The sequence below is a fragment of the Alligator sinensis genome, unplaced genomic scaffold (genome assembly GCF_000455745.1).
Source record: "Alligator sinensis unplaced genomic scaffold, ASM45574v1 scaffold250_1, whole genome shotgun sequence".
NCBI lineage: Eukaryota > Metazoa > Chordata > Crocodylia > Alligatoridae > Alligator > Alligator sinensis.
Window position 1 is genome coordinate 592,527 of NW_005841888.1, and position 17,251 is coordinate 609,777.

General features: G+C 39.9%; 1 protein-coding gene across 2 annotated transcripts in view; it reads left to right on the plus strand.

The window, feature by feature from the left end:
• Positions 1-17,251, plus strand: part of TNFAIP8L3 (TNF alpha induced protein 8 like 3) — a 20,697-nt gene extending 3,446 nt beyond the window's left edge. For both annotated transcript variants that reach the window (XM_014517046.2, XM_014517045.2), the window contains exon 2: positions 12,052-17,251. In XM_014517046.2, coding sequence (XP_014372532.1) covers positions 12,114-12,614 — 501 coding nt within the window. In that variant the 5' untranslated portion in view covers positions 12,052-12,113 and the 3' untranslated portion in view covers positions 12,615-17,251. The remainder of the gene's footprint in view (positions 1-12,051) is intronic.

Here is a 17,251-nt window from a genome sequence, read left to right on the forward strand (position 1 = left end):
CACAAACAATACTGTTTCTAAGTTTAGAATGCCCAAATTGGTGCATTCATAGGCTTGGATGGCATTAGCATTTCTGTGTTTGGACACCGTGAAGTTCTCCCATGGTTATACAGCATAATTGTGCCTTGTTGGCCCTCTCTCTCAACCCTGCCCCTTTTCAGTTATTACAGCAAATAACCTTTTTATACATGGGCACGTGTTCATAGCAGCAGTCTGAGAACTTGAGAAGTCTGAATGCAGGATCCTGTCTGCTCGTGTGTGTTTAAACTAGCCTTCTTTAAAAATTGCTGAGATATTCCATCTGCTCTGCTGGTTTGAAGTTGCCAGATGCTGAATATTTCTTCTGTCTTGTAATAAAATACACACTTACACTGAAGACCCTGGCACTACCATGCATTCAAGTGTGTTCCCAAAAATACAGTAAAGATGGCAGTGGATTCCTTTTGAGAAGAAGTACATAGCCAAGAGACAGATAAAGCTGCTTGGTAAGTTTGCTAATTGTAGGAGATATTTATTATAATCAAATTCATTTATGACACAGATGACATGTGCTAAGAACACGATGGAACACTGGAAAACTCATGTTCATCATGTCCTTTAACTGCTCTTAGGTCCAATCTGTTACTTGTATATTCCAGTAGGTTTTTAAATATTAAAGAAAAACACTTAGATTCACAAGTAAAAAAGATCAGTTTCAATAGGAAAAGGATTTTTACTGGTCTGTAACAGCTCAAAAACACAAGATGTGGTTTGTCCACTGCGGGACATCTTTGTTGTAACAAGGTCTCTCACTGTGGTTACATACACAGTATAGATAGGAACTAATTCACACAACTGCTACTGTGCGTGGGAGATAGATTCATCAACGTTCTTTAACTGCACAGGCGTTATCTAAGCTGAAAGCCATAAGCAGTCATAGCAGTCCTTGCACTGCACACCTCCCACTCTCAGACATGCAAAGGGTTCAGTTCAGCTATACCTCCTCAGTTATAGGACAAAGCAAAGAAATTACCATATGTCATAGCCATTCTCTAGTAAGAGTCTGCTACTGCAATTAAAGCAAATGCAAACAAATGACTCCGCAGCAAGTCTGCACTATGATAAATGGGTAATTGTTACATAGAACAGTTTTCCTGTCTATGAAGAGGTATCTTTATTTGTGCACTAAACAATCCTTATTACCATCTCCTTAAACATACTCTTCAGCAGTTCCTTAGGGGGAAAGAATTTCATTCACACTTGTCAGCAAAGCTTTGTTAGAATTATGCTTAATATCAGCCTAATTATTGATAACATGGTTTCAGATATCACGTGGCAGAGTACAACTCTCTCTGTTTGTATGTGCAACTCTTTGCTGCTTAAATAATCAGCCAGGAAGTGCCAGGAAAATAGATATAATAAAGGGTCTTCATAGCTTTGGCCTACAATTACCAAACTTTTGCAGCAGCATACTATGTACTTTTAAATTGTGTGGCCTCAAGCCTGGATTCAGCTTAGTGGCAGTATGCAGAGCATTTAAGTGCCAACAGGTGTGTACTCACCAGTACTAGGTCTAGTGAGAAGTCCCCAACTTCAAATTCTGCTTGGAGCTTTCCAAAAGACCGCTCCAGCTTCATGTCTTTGGCCACACCCCTCCCTTTTCTACCCTGATCACTTGTTGTTAATGTGATTAGTCCCACGAGCCCCTGCCTGTCCTCAGGAAGCTCATCTTGGCTGACCAAGTCCAAAGCAATCTTCCAGATTATTTCCCCTATAGATATAACATAGTCATTTATGGTTACATGAGAAACAATTAGGGGAATTAATGATCTACTGGACATCTGTACGGCCAGTGGACAACCACTTTTCTTCTCCTGTTGTTAATTCAAAATATATGTCCAAAGCCAGACAAGAAAATATCTGTTACATATTTGTATATGCCATTGCCATGTCCCCTTATAAACAGGATTGTGAGACAATACAGTGAAAAAAATTATCCACATATAAGCCAATTTCTCTGCTTTTCCACATCCACACAGCTCCATTGATTTCAGTGAAGTGTTGCCATTTATGCAAAGTTTAGCCAATGAATAAAAATATGTATAAACACTACTGTAATTCACTAATTGGCTGGTAAACCAAAAATCTTCCAAGGCCCTCCCTGGCTCAGTTTTACCTTTGAAGAATGGATTTAAATGAAAAATATATGGTAACTTAGGTAGCTTTCCAGTGGCTCCTCTAAGGATGCTCTTAGTTATGCCTCGGTAACTTGGCTTCTAATATCAATTTGAGACAATGCTAACACCACCTTAAATTCTGCCCCCACAACTTATGCCAGACTTCCTGCTGCTGCTATTCAGATATCACAGCCAAGGGCCACACTTCTGGAAGATTGGCAGATTCCTGCAAGACAAGTTTCCAGCATTTCTGATGCATACATCATTTGAGGTTTTATAGCGCTGCACTGCAGATCTGAAGACAGAATTGATCTCTATTGCAGTAAATGCCAAAATGAGAATATTTTTAAATGAAATTGAAATATTTTTAGACAAAAAAGTACCAGCTGTTTTCCATATGCCCATAATAACATAACAGTTATTAATGTCCCTGATGGTTAACAGCATTTATAGAATTGTCTCTACTCTGATGTATTACATGGAAAATAAATAGGAAATAGAGTGTATCTACGTAGAAGGGGAGAAGCTCGTGTTTTTGGAGGAAAAAACACACTACATCAAGCAGCAACTTCAAGAGAGAACTCTGAGACAGACATCTTTAATGCCTACATCTAATCAGACTGTCTGCTGTCTTTGAAAGGCACCCATCGCTTTAGTGTCTAAGAACCGAGTAATGCACAGGAGGAGGAATCTGAAACAAATAGCTCTTTCTTTCCAGCCAGGTACAAACATTACACATAAACCAGTATAAGCAATCAAAAACCAGTCTAAACCTATAACAGAACAGAAGTTCAGAGTACACAGACTGATTTAATAATGGGGGAACCCAGTCTAAGATAGACCTGGACGGTTGTAGTATTAGACTTAATTGGTTTAGATTAGACCGGTTTATCAAATTTATATGCCAAATCTCCTATCAATCCACGTTAGGTTGCTGTGCGCCCGTATCCCAGGGGCCTTTGAGGGCCCCCTCCCCCCCAGCTCCCCTCCTCACACAGAGGCAGGGAACTCGGTTGGGCTCCCCAGTCCTGTGTCCTCGCTGTGCCTGCCAGCAGCAGTGGCAGCAAGGGGGTGGGGGAGCAGAGCCCCCATGGGCCCTCCCCCTCATTGTGTTTGCTCACGTCTGGGATGGCTGTAGCCAGGCTGCAGGGTGAGGGTCTGTGCTCACCCCCATGCACAGCTGTAAGCCCCAGCTTCTGCCTGTCCCATGGCAGCTGAGCCCAGCAGCGCCAGGTGAGGGTGGAGGGAAAGTGAAGGGCCCCCCCAGCTGCATGTGCTCAGGTCTGGGGGGGGCGGGACTAGGCTGCAGGGTGGGGGCTTGTGCTCTCCCACCCCCCAGCACTGCCCAGTTCAACTGACTGCCTCATGTGGCTCTCCACTGACACCAGCAAGCAGGAGCCGAGGCAGAGAGCCACGCAGGGCTCTCAGCCAAGCCAGGCAGTGCTGGGTGTGGCATGGGGGGAGCACAGGTTCCCTGCAGCCCGGCCACAGCCCTGGCTCCCCCCAGACCCAAGCAAGCACAGCTGGGCAATCTCCCCTCCCCTCTCACTGACAGCTGCTGTTGGCAGAGGCGCAGAGCTGGGGAGAAGGCCACACTGGGAGGACCGCAGGAGCCAGCCCCAGCTTCTGGCCTCAGCCAGTCCAGGAATTTGCATGCTCTCCCCCCGCCACCCCCCAAGAGCTGCTCAGGCTTTTACATTTAAGAGTCCTGGGTTTATTCCCTGCAGACTGTCTGCCTAGGTGTGGTTCATTGTATTCAAACACTCGATCTGATCTTTCAAAGTTCTGCAGGTGGGGTCCTGAGGCTGAAACTGCCATTTGATTAAACTAAACTAGGTTCTCCCTAGCTGCATTGTTCCAATGAAAAGAACCCATCTTATGAATTTATAGAGAGCCCTCGCTGAGGGTGTTTATATATGTGCTCTGGGAGTGTGTGGGGGTGGGAGGAGCACTTTAATTAGAGTGGCTCCAAGAGCTGCTCTAAATAAAGCGCCCAGAACGTCACATCTATCAGTGACCCCACACTGAAAAATGGGGGGTGTGCTTTAACTAAAGCTTATTGAACAGGCTTTAGTTAAAGCACTCCCACCACCATTTTTCAGCATGGGGATGCTGATACACTTGACACCGGAGTCTGCTGGAGCATGGTAACTACCACGCTCCAGCAGACTCAGTTAATCAAATGTGCTCCAACATACTGTAATTACAGTGCGTCAGAGCAGCCTCGCTGCACGTGTACAGGTGCCCTTAGTGTCTAGACATCAGGCTTCAGAGTGTCATGAAGGGGGAGAAAGGCTATTTCTGAAGTATCCTGCTTACAGTCTGTTTACAGCTTTGTAGATTAGGGCCAGGTCTTTGAATTCTGTTTAAAATCAAGCACACGGATGATGGATTTAAAAAAGGGAGCTGGGTTGTCACTGATGAAGCTACACTATGGTGCATCAAACTTAGCCTGCTGTGTGTCAGTTGTTGCATGTCGCCCTAAATAAAGTGTGTTTCAGGTGTGTCTAAGCCAGAGGAGATAAAAGTGGTGCAAGTCCTCATCTCAGATGAAGCTATCAACTGGGATAAAAAGACCTCTCATTCAATTAAATACACAATGCTCAGACAAACCCAAGGGTCCCTGAAGTCCCCACAGGCTTTATCATCAATGTCGGTTTCAATGCAAGATATAAATCTTATTAAATTGCCATCTTGTTGACAAAGTGTTATTTCTAAAGTAGTGGATAGGATATTTCTTACTTTATAGACTCCTGAAATTATCAAATCAGCATCCGACTAAACTATCCCTACACAGGAGAGATAGAAAAGGAAACTATTTCTTTGAAGAAAGATGTTTAATTAACTTCGAACAGTTACACTGATATGCAATAAAACTTGAATTTTACTACCTCAGTTTGCTATTAGGACATAAAATTGTGAGCCAAATATCTAAACAGCTTTGATCTAACCTGTAATATCACATGCTGCTTTTTCGGTGCACTTCTGAAGTTACAAAGTAGTATGCAGCTGATATGCAAATGCCAAGCCTGGAGCTGGCTGCCCAGCACAAGCTGCATATACACGTTGAAGCTTGCATGCACAGAATAAGGTACGCACAGTTTTGTCAGTCATCTTTATGGAAGTTGGATCAAGTTTTAAATGAAAACCAGATACAAGAATATGCGTTTATAAATGTAGATGTGGTGGAAAAAACTCTCAGGAAAATTAATCTACAATAATGATTTGTCCACATAACTGAGGTGCACCATTTTGTCAAATGGAAACCATTTGTTTCTATGATCTCTTTCATGAAATCTTTCCTTATTTGTTTTAGATTTTTTAAAAGATAGTATAAAATGAGAGGTTTTAGGAACAGTTATGAAACAATCCTTTTAAAAACCCTCTTAATTCAGCATTTATATAGTACAGTATTATTGAGGTACTCCATATTGCATTTAACTCCAAATTTATATTCTAAAAGAAAAAACCCAACAACCAAAGCATTCAAAAGCATCTTGTTTACAATTACATTACATGTTTTTACAATAAGACAGGCAGAAGAGTTGTTCTGGAAGCACGAAGTGTCTATAGATCCAAAGTAGGATCCATTTTACTGCATGGAGCAGAACTCTGGGGTGCTTACCCTATGGTCCAACCAAAAACCAAAACAATGTCTGATTAGTTTTTAAGGTGGCTTTTATCTCTACCTAATTCTATGATACGGAGGCTCATGCTTTCTGAGACCAGGCTGAAAAATGTGAGCATTTTAGCTCAGTTAAGAACCCCAAACTACTGGATGAAAGAAGATCTTTTATACCTACCAGATACCTTAAGAAATGCATTGTAGAAGCCTCTCCTTTGCCAAATAAAATCTGGTTTGGATGGTTGAATAACATTTATATTGTACAAACTGTCTGGGAAGTGTACTAAGTGACCCAGTATTTCCTTTATTTAAAATAAGATATAAATTCAAGTATTAAAGATGCCAGCCTAGAGACGGATTTTCTAACAGTGAGACAGTCTCGAACTTCCTCTTTTTTAAAAGTAATAAAACATTCCTTTGGCCCAGAAACTTATCTTTCTGTGGTGCAAAACTACAAAAAAAATGAGGCTATTACTAGATTGAGATTTGCTCTAATGAGATCTGCAGCTGTCATGGACAGGTGGTGTCGGACTCTATATTGGTACAGAATATGCTCTTGTGGGAAGATGAGATAAATGACTTAAAATCCTTATTTGTAGTCTTTCTTGTTTATTTCGTGAATAAATAAGAGGGAAATGGGTCTCTCCATTATTGGAAAGTATTAAATCCTGGGATAATGAAGAAAAAAAGCAATCTGGCTTCTTTCTAATACTTTGGAGCTTATCTTATACACCTAAAGTATATTTGTACTACTTGCACAAAGAATAAGGGCCAGCATCAAATACAATTCTCCTGTTTTGTTTTATCATTCACTGCTTCATTTTACCTTTTTTATATCATCATACGTTGTTTTGTTTTATTTTTGTGTGAGCTGATAGATCATATTACTGTATGCTTTTTCTAACGATTATATTTTATATAAATGCTGTTATTTTATTTTATATATTTGCTTGTTTTATTGTACTGTTTTATTGAAAGCTATAAATAAACTAAAACTAATTACAAATCTGTATAACAGAACCAGAAAGTTCTAAGTGTCAGCACATGCAATTTTTTAACCATCAAGAAGTAAAAAAGGCAATTGAATGGCAAAGTTTAGGATAATCAATGGTGCACCTATACTGTGAGTTTTGTGTCAGGATTAGGGGAAAAGGAAATTCTTCTAGAAAGCAACTTCTAATTCAGTTTAATCCTAGGAACAGGTTCCGAGACTCCCATCAGTGCAATGTAGGTCATAATTGGGACAGCTCTTGTAGGAGGATTTTCCCAATGGAAGGGCAGAACTGCAAGGAATATAGGTCTAATAAATATATTTCTTTACCACCACCCCTCCCTTTTGACTGGTCTAGGGAGCATGACCAGGGTTACCCCTGAAACCACTCCAGATAATATAATTTAGAATTATCCTCAATCCCATTGTTGAACAAATGCTAAAGTGATTTCAAGCCAACTATGCACATGCACATCCTAAACTGAGCTGTGTAATCTTTGACTAGACCTCAGGATCATGGTCAAAGAATACTCTTCAATATTATTCAATGAATACTCTTTGCAGGGTAATGTTGCATAAAATCTTCAGTTTATTGTGTTCTGAACCTTGACAGTCAGTATTCAAACTAAGTCAAATGCGAACTAACCCTCAACTATAAATAGTGCTCTTTGTGGAAACATCTGACTGTATCCAGAACTCTTATCAAAGCTATTTTGGCCTTTGCTCTTTAGTAATTTGTGAAATATAGTAGATTATATTAACTATGGAATAAAGTATGATGGGATTATTAAAACCAGATGCTACCACCAGCTTTGGGAAAATGAACTGTAGTGGCATTGTGGGAAACCACCGTGGTTTCCTACAATGAACTGTAGTGGCTGATACCATAGTATATCATTTAGCCAACATCACAGGTTTAAATATGATAATCTTCCTGGAAGCTAAATGTTATTTCCTTCAAGAGCCCCATGATAAAACAAGACATTAAAAAAATATCTAATGCTATTCTAGGCCTTCCAAATCCTTTTCTTTTTGTGTACATTAAACACCTCCTAACACAAAAAACAAATAACTATGAAATCAGAGGAGAAGAATGCAGTTCCCATTCAAAGGTCTGAATTTGGGCCAGTCATAATGTTTAAGGTAGAAAAGAAAAAAAATTAAAAGGTAATGTGACATTACCTCATTGAGTTCTTCATCAGAGAAGATTTCAACAGCACCATCTGTTCATGACAACAGCTTGTCACAAAAATTTTGACACAGTAGGTTTTCTTGGCTAGGGGCATTGGAATGTTGCATCGGGGGTGTACTTGAGTACTGAGGATTAACACCTTAGAGCATGGCTTTGCACATTTGTCACAAAATGTTCATAGTCTTCTCCTCCCTGTAGAAACATTGGGCTTAAGGTTCTATAACAACACTGATGGCAGCTCTGCGCCTCTGACAGTTCGGGATCTTTAGAGCACCCCATGCTTATTTTGCTGCTATTTGGGACCCTTAGGGAATTGCCCAGTAGGGTGACTGCCTTCCTCTATACTGCAGTATGTTTTCAGAAGGGAACCCAGACAACAACCTCTGAGAAATTGTACCGTTCCAACTGGTGATGTCCCGAGACGTTCTTGCTATCAGATTATTTGACTGTGTTGCAAGACTGCATTGGCATCTAGATGGCAAAACACACTCTTATGTTGTGACTGCAGAAACAAAACAAAAAAAAGTGTGGCCTCCTGGGTAGGCAAAAGGTGAAGACCTATGGTGGCCTTCTGCAATTTTACTATGTCTGTACCACAGGGCACATAACGCCTGAATGCTCCAAAAAAGCTAGCTTGATTACCAAAAGCAAGAAGCTCCATACTGGATATTGTACCCTAGTAAGAACCACAATTCAGTATATAATTAGTATTTATCAAACATCATTGCATTTTATTAATAACCTAAAAATATATGGCATAACAATAATTTATTTAAATTCACAATTGGAGTCTTTTGAGGTGCACCCAAACAGCAAGCACTCCTTGGCTTGATGTGCATAGATTAGATGAGAAAACTGAGAGGAAGAATGGCCTTGAGGTTAAGCCACTGAAGTGGATTCAGGAGATCAGGCATCTAATTCCTGACTGTGCTACAGACGTGAGCAAGTCACTTAAGATATTCCACATAGCATAACACAGTAGTAACTAGCATAACACAGTATAGCCCTCTAGGAACCTAGGATCCTGAGTCTTGTTTCTAGTCTTTACTTTCACATCTTCACAACTACTGCTTCCCATGCTAGCTAGATTAAAACTAGCATGGGCACACAAACCCGGAATACAAAGCGTACCTTCATTTATTGTGTAGACATGCTCTTAGAATACAGTTTTCAAGGCTGCCATGGCAACATAGATCTTAGGTACTACTGAAAATCTGAAGTTTGCACTTAGTTTAATCGCTCAATGCCTCTATTCATCCTCTATAAAACAAAGACAGGACATAGCCAACCAAGGATTATCTTGCCTACATAGATTATGCATTCTATTTCTATGTGGTCTGTTTCTAAGTTGGTATTGGTATGATACTAGCAAAATGAGATCCCAGTTTTTACTAAACTAACTAGCCACTACTGTACTATGAACAAACTCAGTAAGAGAGTAAGCAGCTGAGAGAGAAATAAAACACTTACTAGATCAGACCACTTTGCTGGCTACCTTGATTTTAAATTCATTTCACATATTGGTTTATTGCTACTTTCCTACAAAGACCAAACTCCTTGCATCTCATATGCAACAAACAAAAATGCTGCTTGACGTTATCAAGCTGTGCTCAGCTACTTGATTATGTCATACAAAACTATTTAATTGCATCTTTATTTTTTCTAAATCAAGCCAGCTAAAAATGTTTTAGTAAAAGCAGGAGGTATGTAAAACACTGCAGTAATCTCAAACTCTCAATCAACAGGGTACTTCAGTGGCAACGTTCCCTCTAAGGTGTAGCGATCCGTGAGCGCGCCATTTTGGTCTTGCCTCCCCCTTTCGCTAAGCCTGGATCCAGACTATGCTAAGCCTAATAGACTAGAGTCCTCATGTAATGGATCCTCATGCAATGGATTTTGCAATAATCCTCCAAGCACAAGACTGGGGAGAGAAGCAGTTCCTCGGAGCCAGTAATTGGGACTCCCCATTCATGATGCAGAAATCTTATGTCATGGTTAGAGACAAAGTGCTTTGGGTAAAAGTGATATAATTTACCCAAAGCACCTTGTCTGCCTATGTGCTTAAACTAACACAACCGTAACCAGCACCCCCAAACTACATCATGGTTAGGAACGATTCCTTGCACCTGCTCCTTTTCCTCTGATGCAGACCCAGGTTCTGCACCATCCTGAACCAGTGGGACTCCTCCCATTCTTAAAGTTAAGAATAAGATTAAGTAGCCTGTTGAATAAGCAAGGACTATAAATTAATCTAACTTCTAAATTATTAAATCCAACCTACACAGATGTGTATTGCTGGATAATCTAACTGATTTGATATTTTCTTTCTGTAGGAGAAATAGCAACAAAAGCCCCAATACAAACTCTTCTATAAAAATATGATTTTACAATTAGGCACATGAGCAACTAAGCCAAAGGGTATTATTATTAGAGATTAAAGCAATGTAAGTCTACATTTATGGATCTGTGCTGTCAGCTTGTGTAACAATACTGATTAGTACAGCCGTGGAGCAACAGTGACTCCCAGTGACTAGAACAGGAATTCTACACAGGCCTTTTATTTATTTCTCTACAATGTTTAATCTTCAAAAGGAGCTTTTGACAGCTGATTTCCTTTTCCAAGTATAACATCTCAATGAAAGCCTTCTGCTGGGAAAATGTTCATTTTAAGCCCCTTTTCTATATTTTAAAATGAAGATAAAAGCACAGAAAAAGAACATACATGGAATTTTAGTGTTTTCAAAGAGCCAAGCATATTTATATCTTGAATATTCAGATGTTAGCATCTCAAAAATATATTTTAGTATCAAAGGCTTTGAGGGCAAGTGGAAAAACACTATTGGAAAACATGACCTACCTATGGATCTATAAAGTTGCTGGAATCTGGACTAAATGAGGTGTCATTAGCTGTGTTCATCTGAAGTCAAGTGAAAGGCAAGGTAGATTTGCACCGTATAGACTGTTAAACAAAGTAAATATACATAGCACAAGCTTCCATGGGCTGAATGAAGCTCATTTCACCTAGTGCTGATGAAGTGAGCTTCAGCCCATGAAAGTTCATGCTATATATATGCATATGTATTTATATATGTACACACAAGTTAGTCTATACTAAGTAGGGCTATGCGAAGCTTTGGTCCCTGATTCAATTCAGCGGAGATTCGGCCTGATTCGGTGGCTGAATCTCCAAATCCCAATCAAATCAGGAAACCCTTTAATCTCTCCAAATCGAATCAGAACCCCCTGAATCAATTCGGAAAGATTCGTTGATTCGGATGTAGACACAGCTTTAAATGTTTTTTCTACATTCCTCAAGGTAGCAGGTGGTTTGTGAATGCTGAGATGCTGGGGCAAATGGAGTGTCCCACAAAAGTGCAGGGGGCTCCCCAGTGTGCTCGGCAGCAAACCCAAAAGTGGACCAGAAGCACTTCCAGTTCACTTCTGGGTTCACCAGAGAGCACATGGGGTGCCCCCTGCACCCCCCTGGCTCAGCGACTGGTGCCTCCTGGGTCTGGGGGGCACCCGGAGTCACCCTGCAGCAGATTGCTGAGCCAGGGGGCATGGAGGAGGGGGGACATGCAGGGGGTGCACCTTGCACGCTCCCCAGCGAACCCGGAAGTATTTGCAGTCCACTTCTGGGTTCACCATCAAGCACACAGGGCCCCCCACACACACACACACACTCTTGTGGGACGCTCCATCTGCCCCAGCATCGCAGCATTCATGTCCCATGCCTGGTAGCTTGAGGTATGTAGAAAAACCATTTAAAGCTGTGTCTATGGCCGAATCACTGGTTCTCCAAATCAGCATCGAATCTTCAGATTCGGATTTGGCCAAATCAAATCGAAGACAGTGATCTGAATCAATGAATCAAGTCACTGTCCCCGATTCAGACAGAATCCAAATCAAATATGGCCCATTTTGCACACCCCTAATACTAAGTATCAACCATAGGCATCTGACAGGAATGTGGCTAGCAAACTACCTACACTGCATACTTTTCATGTAATGGTGAATTTAAATTAATATTTAATATAAATTAATATTAACATTAATATTACTTTACTATTTTCCTCTCCTGAAACAGGTCCTGATTATTTCAGCTCCAAGAACCTTGCACTGCAAGCACAGAAAAAGATCCTGAGTAAAATGGCTACCAAAACAATGGCTAACATGCTTATTGATGATACGAGCAGTGAAATCTTTGATGAGTTATATAAAGTAACAAAAGAACATACAAGAAACAAGAAGGAAGCTCACAAAATCATGAAGGACTTGATTAAAGTAGCAATAAAAATTGGAATCCTTTATCGAAACAATCAGTTCAACCAAGAGGAGCTGGAAATTGTAGACAAATTCAGAAAGAAGTTGAATCAAACAGCCATGACAATTGTCAGTTTCTACGAGGTGGAATACACCTTTGATAGGAATGTTCTTGCAGAACTTCTGAATGAGTGTAAAGACCTGGTGCATGAACTAGTAGATCGACACCTGACGCCCAGGTCCCATGGGCGTATCAATCATGTCTTCAATCATTTTGCGGATGTGGAATTCCTCACTGCCCTGTACAGCCTTGATGGGGATTGCAGGCCATACCTCAAAAAGATTTGTGATGGGATCAACAAATTACTGGATGAGAAGGTCCTTTGAAATTTTGCCTTTAAAAAACAAAAACAAAACACTCAGACCTAGACCTGCAGCAAACTGGCCACCCTTGAGAGGTGATGGCAGAGGTTATGAGCTTCCTTCCTACCACCTTCCAAGTACACACAGTCTTAAAGGGAACCAGAATGTGCCCACTTTGCTCATGGTGAAGAGAAACACTTTAATTAGAGAGCTCTAAATTATAACTTTTTTCACAGGGAATTCAGCCTTTTTCAAGGAGGGGAGTCAATAATGCATTATTCAAACAAGCTGACAATATGTCATGACCTCATTAGTGTTATGTTGGAGGTTTGATGTGTAAAACGCATCTAAACCCAGACACAGAGCTAATGTCAAAGATAAAAGGTAGAAAGAACAATGCATCTAACTGACTCCCGAACTGCCAGCATTGTATGTTTTCATTATTTCAAAAAGGATTAAAGAAACTAAAATGGCAAGTGGGGTTCTGATGGGAATAAGTTCTCTCCTTTCAAAAGTGTCAGCAACTGATCTGAGAATGCACCTCTCCAATTTTGCATGTTTTCTAGGACCATTAATAAATAGCCAACATAAATAAGTTGGGGACAAATGGGAAGAGAGTAGAAGAAGTTTCTTTAAGCAGCATGTTCTCACTGGAGATTTTTGTTTTTTGTATATGAGAAGAAACATCCTTGTAAATTTGTTTCTGGAAAACAAATCAGTGACTCTGAACTCAAATGTAATGAAAATGAAAATAAGGAAGTACAACGCTGAGTCCCACATATACTGGCTGTGCACATTTTGTTAAGTGCCACGGTACTTTATTTGCTCAACTTTTTCAGTGCCAGAGCAAAAGATCTCCTCCTGAAAGACACCAGAATATCAGAGCTGAAACGCCTAGGAGAAGGAAAAATATTAAGGAAGAAAGTCATCATCTTCCACTTCTTTCTCCACTGAAGGACAGCTTACGTCTACAAATAATCAGAAGCCTTCAAAAGGCAGTATATAACTTATGGCACAACTTTTCATTCCTAACTTAGTATGAGTCTATAATTATTTCTGTGGATAGTAAAATAATGCACTTAAATGCAACAAACAGGGAACTCAAGCTGTTGTTTTTACATTGCTATGTAAGTGTCATGTATCCAGAGCTATGTAAAAATGACTTGTTCATGTAAGAGAACAGCAGTGAAACTAGTGAGTAATATCAAGGACCTATTGTTTCTTATTTGGATACATATTAAAAAAAGAGAGAAAAATTAACTATTGAATTTAGAGGCACTGAAGAAATTGCACACAGAATTACGATTGCAGCAAGATAACAGTCCTGGAGAAAATCCAGATTTTATAATCTGCAATTTACAGAGCATCACCAAAGGAGACAAGGTGACCTAGTGCTTAGAGCACCAATCTCAACTCTCCTGCTGACCTGTAGTAAATCACTTGAATACTTAGTTATTTAGTGCATTGATCTGTAAATTCTCCCCTTTGAAAATACTCTGAAATTATTGGCTAAGAAGTCACTGGGTAATAGAGTGCATCTTTGCTGTTGGGGAACTAAGACTGAGAATACACCAGTAACAGATCATGTTGGTAGAATTTGCTTAGCCTTGAATTGTGGAGGTGTATTTTTTTTATTTTAGAGGAAAGGGGAATATGCTATTGATTCATCTGAAGGCAGACTGTTATGAAAAAAATATCTAAAAGTCAATTTTATTGAGTTTCCCACATACAGCACACACATCAATCTGCAACAGAAAAAAGAATTACAAAGAATTATAGGATAGGATCCATAATGATGGGACATCTTCACACATTCAGCTGCTGGTATCAAAATATCCACTGAAATATGTTAAATTGTCAGTTTGGAAAACTCATCCTCCACTAAAAACAAGTTGAAGTCAGTGACAGAACAGGGACAATTTTAAACTGCAGCTGCCTGGAACATTTTCAGTGAAGACATACTGGTTTCTTTGAAGCTTTCTGTTAGGAATAAGGGGGGAAAAGAGAACCAGACAGACAAATAATTTAGGCTGCTGCTCTCTACGTTGTCCTGAGAAATGAGATGCCCAGGTCCAACTCACTGCTCTGAATCAGTCAGGTTTACATAAACAACCTCTATTTTGAATCAGGCTAAATAGGTGCTTAAATCTAGGTCTCTGACATTCCTGACAAATGCCATAACCTTCAGGCTAGGCATCCCTTCCCAAACCAAGAAGTGCTGGTTTTAGTCCAAAAATAGTTACTGCAAAATGGAATTGTCCTTCAGTCCGCCCTATTCAAAATCCAGCTAGAACTATTTATCCACAACTTGGCAGAGCTGAAAAGTATATGGAAAAATATTACAAGTCCTAGGCAGAGATTAAAATGATGAACCAAATTCTGTTTTCCACCTTACTTATCTATAATCATAACTTTATTACAGTACATTAATATTTGTGTAAGGCTGCTGACATTCATTTAAAAGGTGTGATTGGCTCTGATCCCCAATATCAACAATTGTGTGTCGTGCAATTTTGGCATTAGGCATCAGATCCCATTTGGCATTAGGGATCAGGTGCCCTACTTGTCAATGCAGGGGTGGGGCTGGAAGCATAATCCTGGGCTCCCTGTGCACCAGCAAATTGAAAGCTGGGTGCCTGACAGTCAACCAGTTGTTGGCTGGCTCTGGAATGGCATTGGGGGTCCAACCAGCCCCCGCCAAGTCCCCAAAGCTGCTAACTATTCAGCTACTAACACCAGAGCTAGTTGGAGCCCAGTATGGTCCTGCTCTGGCTGACAATCAGCTGAGTGTCAGCTGGTAGGGATCCCACTGGGGCTGATTAGAGACCCCAGCATGGTCCTAACCTGCTACACATTCAGAATACCCCAAAAATATTACACTTTTTGTGTGTAATATTCGTGTAGTTGATTTTTTTGTGGCACTATTTGTTTTTTTAACATGTGGCCAAGTTATTTAAGATAAATTAACAGGTCTTAAGTGTAACGTGCTAGGGGCCCAAGAGAACAACTTAGTAGCTCTAACCCTTAGCACTGTAGTTCCTTAACCAGTGGATATGGACAACCATCAATGTCTTTGATATAGCAGAAAGATCTTCTGAAAACATGAACATACAAATAAGCAAAATATCACTTAACTTACTCTAGGCTAGGTCCTACTGTTACCAAGGAGTGAATCAGCGAGAATGTGATAGGTGGTTCCTTTGTGCTTGAAGGAAGAGAAGGGGGCATCTCTACCAGTTGAAGTTGGCATAATTTATTTTCTTGTCCATGTGGGCTGACAGGCTCAGATGGAGGCAGAGTCAAGAAGCTGCTGTTCCTCCTATGTAAGAGTAGCTTGTGCAGCGGAGTGATCTGGCCCCTTACACATCCTTATGTCTCTGTACAAATACAGGTCAAAACTTGAAACTTTGAGAAGGTGCAAAAAGGAAGGGATCCACAAGCAAGAAATTCCGTAGCAGTATCAAGTATGTGTACATCTTTCTGCCTTATATATCTATACATCCTCTGCTTGCAGACGTAGTCAATTTAGAGTATATTTAAAACTCTTCCCTCTGTTAGCCCCTCTAGAACTTACTTTTACTCCTGATTCTAATGACACTTCTGTTGATATAACACCTCCTTTTAGCTGGCGCACAACCAATAGTTAACCTTTACCAGCAAACAAGATGTCAAACACCATTATCATGTAGTATGCTACAATAATAAGATATAACTAATTATTAGATGCAACTAACCCTTCAGTATTACAGGAAGTTTCACGCACTTAAACATTTCTCACTCAACATAGAATATTTTTATGTATACTTTTAACATTCCTTCCCGTAAAACTAATGTTTAGTAACTGTTGAAAGAATGATCACGTTTTTTTTAACTATCGACATTGCCCCTATAAAGCTGTGTGCCCTAAAGCCCAATTTTCATGCTACATAGAGACAAATCAGTTGCATATGCAAAATTAGAGGTGATCTATTTCATCTTGGCAGAGTGCATTTCAGAAACGGGGAGACAAGATGGCATCAGATTTATTATCCCAGGCTGCTCAAATTGATTTTCCCACCTGTTTCTATTGAATTTCTGAAAAGTCTGGTCAGATGGGCAGGAAGTCTAGCCTGATTTGCCTTACATGATTAAAATATAAGCATTCAATCCTATTTATGTGCACCTATGGCAAAGTTTTGCTTCAGACAGTGGATTTCTCAGAATTAGATTTTTTTAATAGTATAATGCATCCAAGACACATGTTCCTGTGCACCAGACATGTCAGATTTCTGAATGTATTTTCTTCTATTTGGAAAAAAAAGTATGTAAAATTATATAAATATGCCAGAATAAAGCCACCATTCAAAGAGCAAGACAGTTGAAAGAAAAAGGATACTGTGTGTATGTGAGGTTGTGTGTATGTGTGCGCGTGTTGCATATCAGTATTCAGATTCTGGTATTTTAGGAAAAAAACAGCCAAATGTCTGTCATTTTATTTATAAATCTGAGTAGCCTTAAAGTGCAGAAAAATGTTTTCAAGTATTTCTCATACTTGTATATCCTGTATATTCATTGTTTACTTTTTTACTGGTGGCTCAGTATGTAATAACATTTCCAAACTATTGGTAATGTTCAGGTCACCCATAAAATATATGATGTATTATCATAATATTGTGGATTAA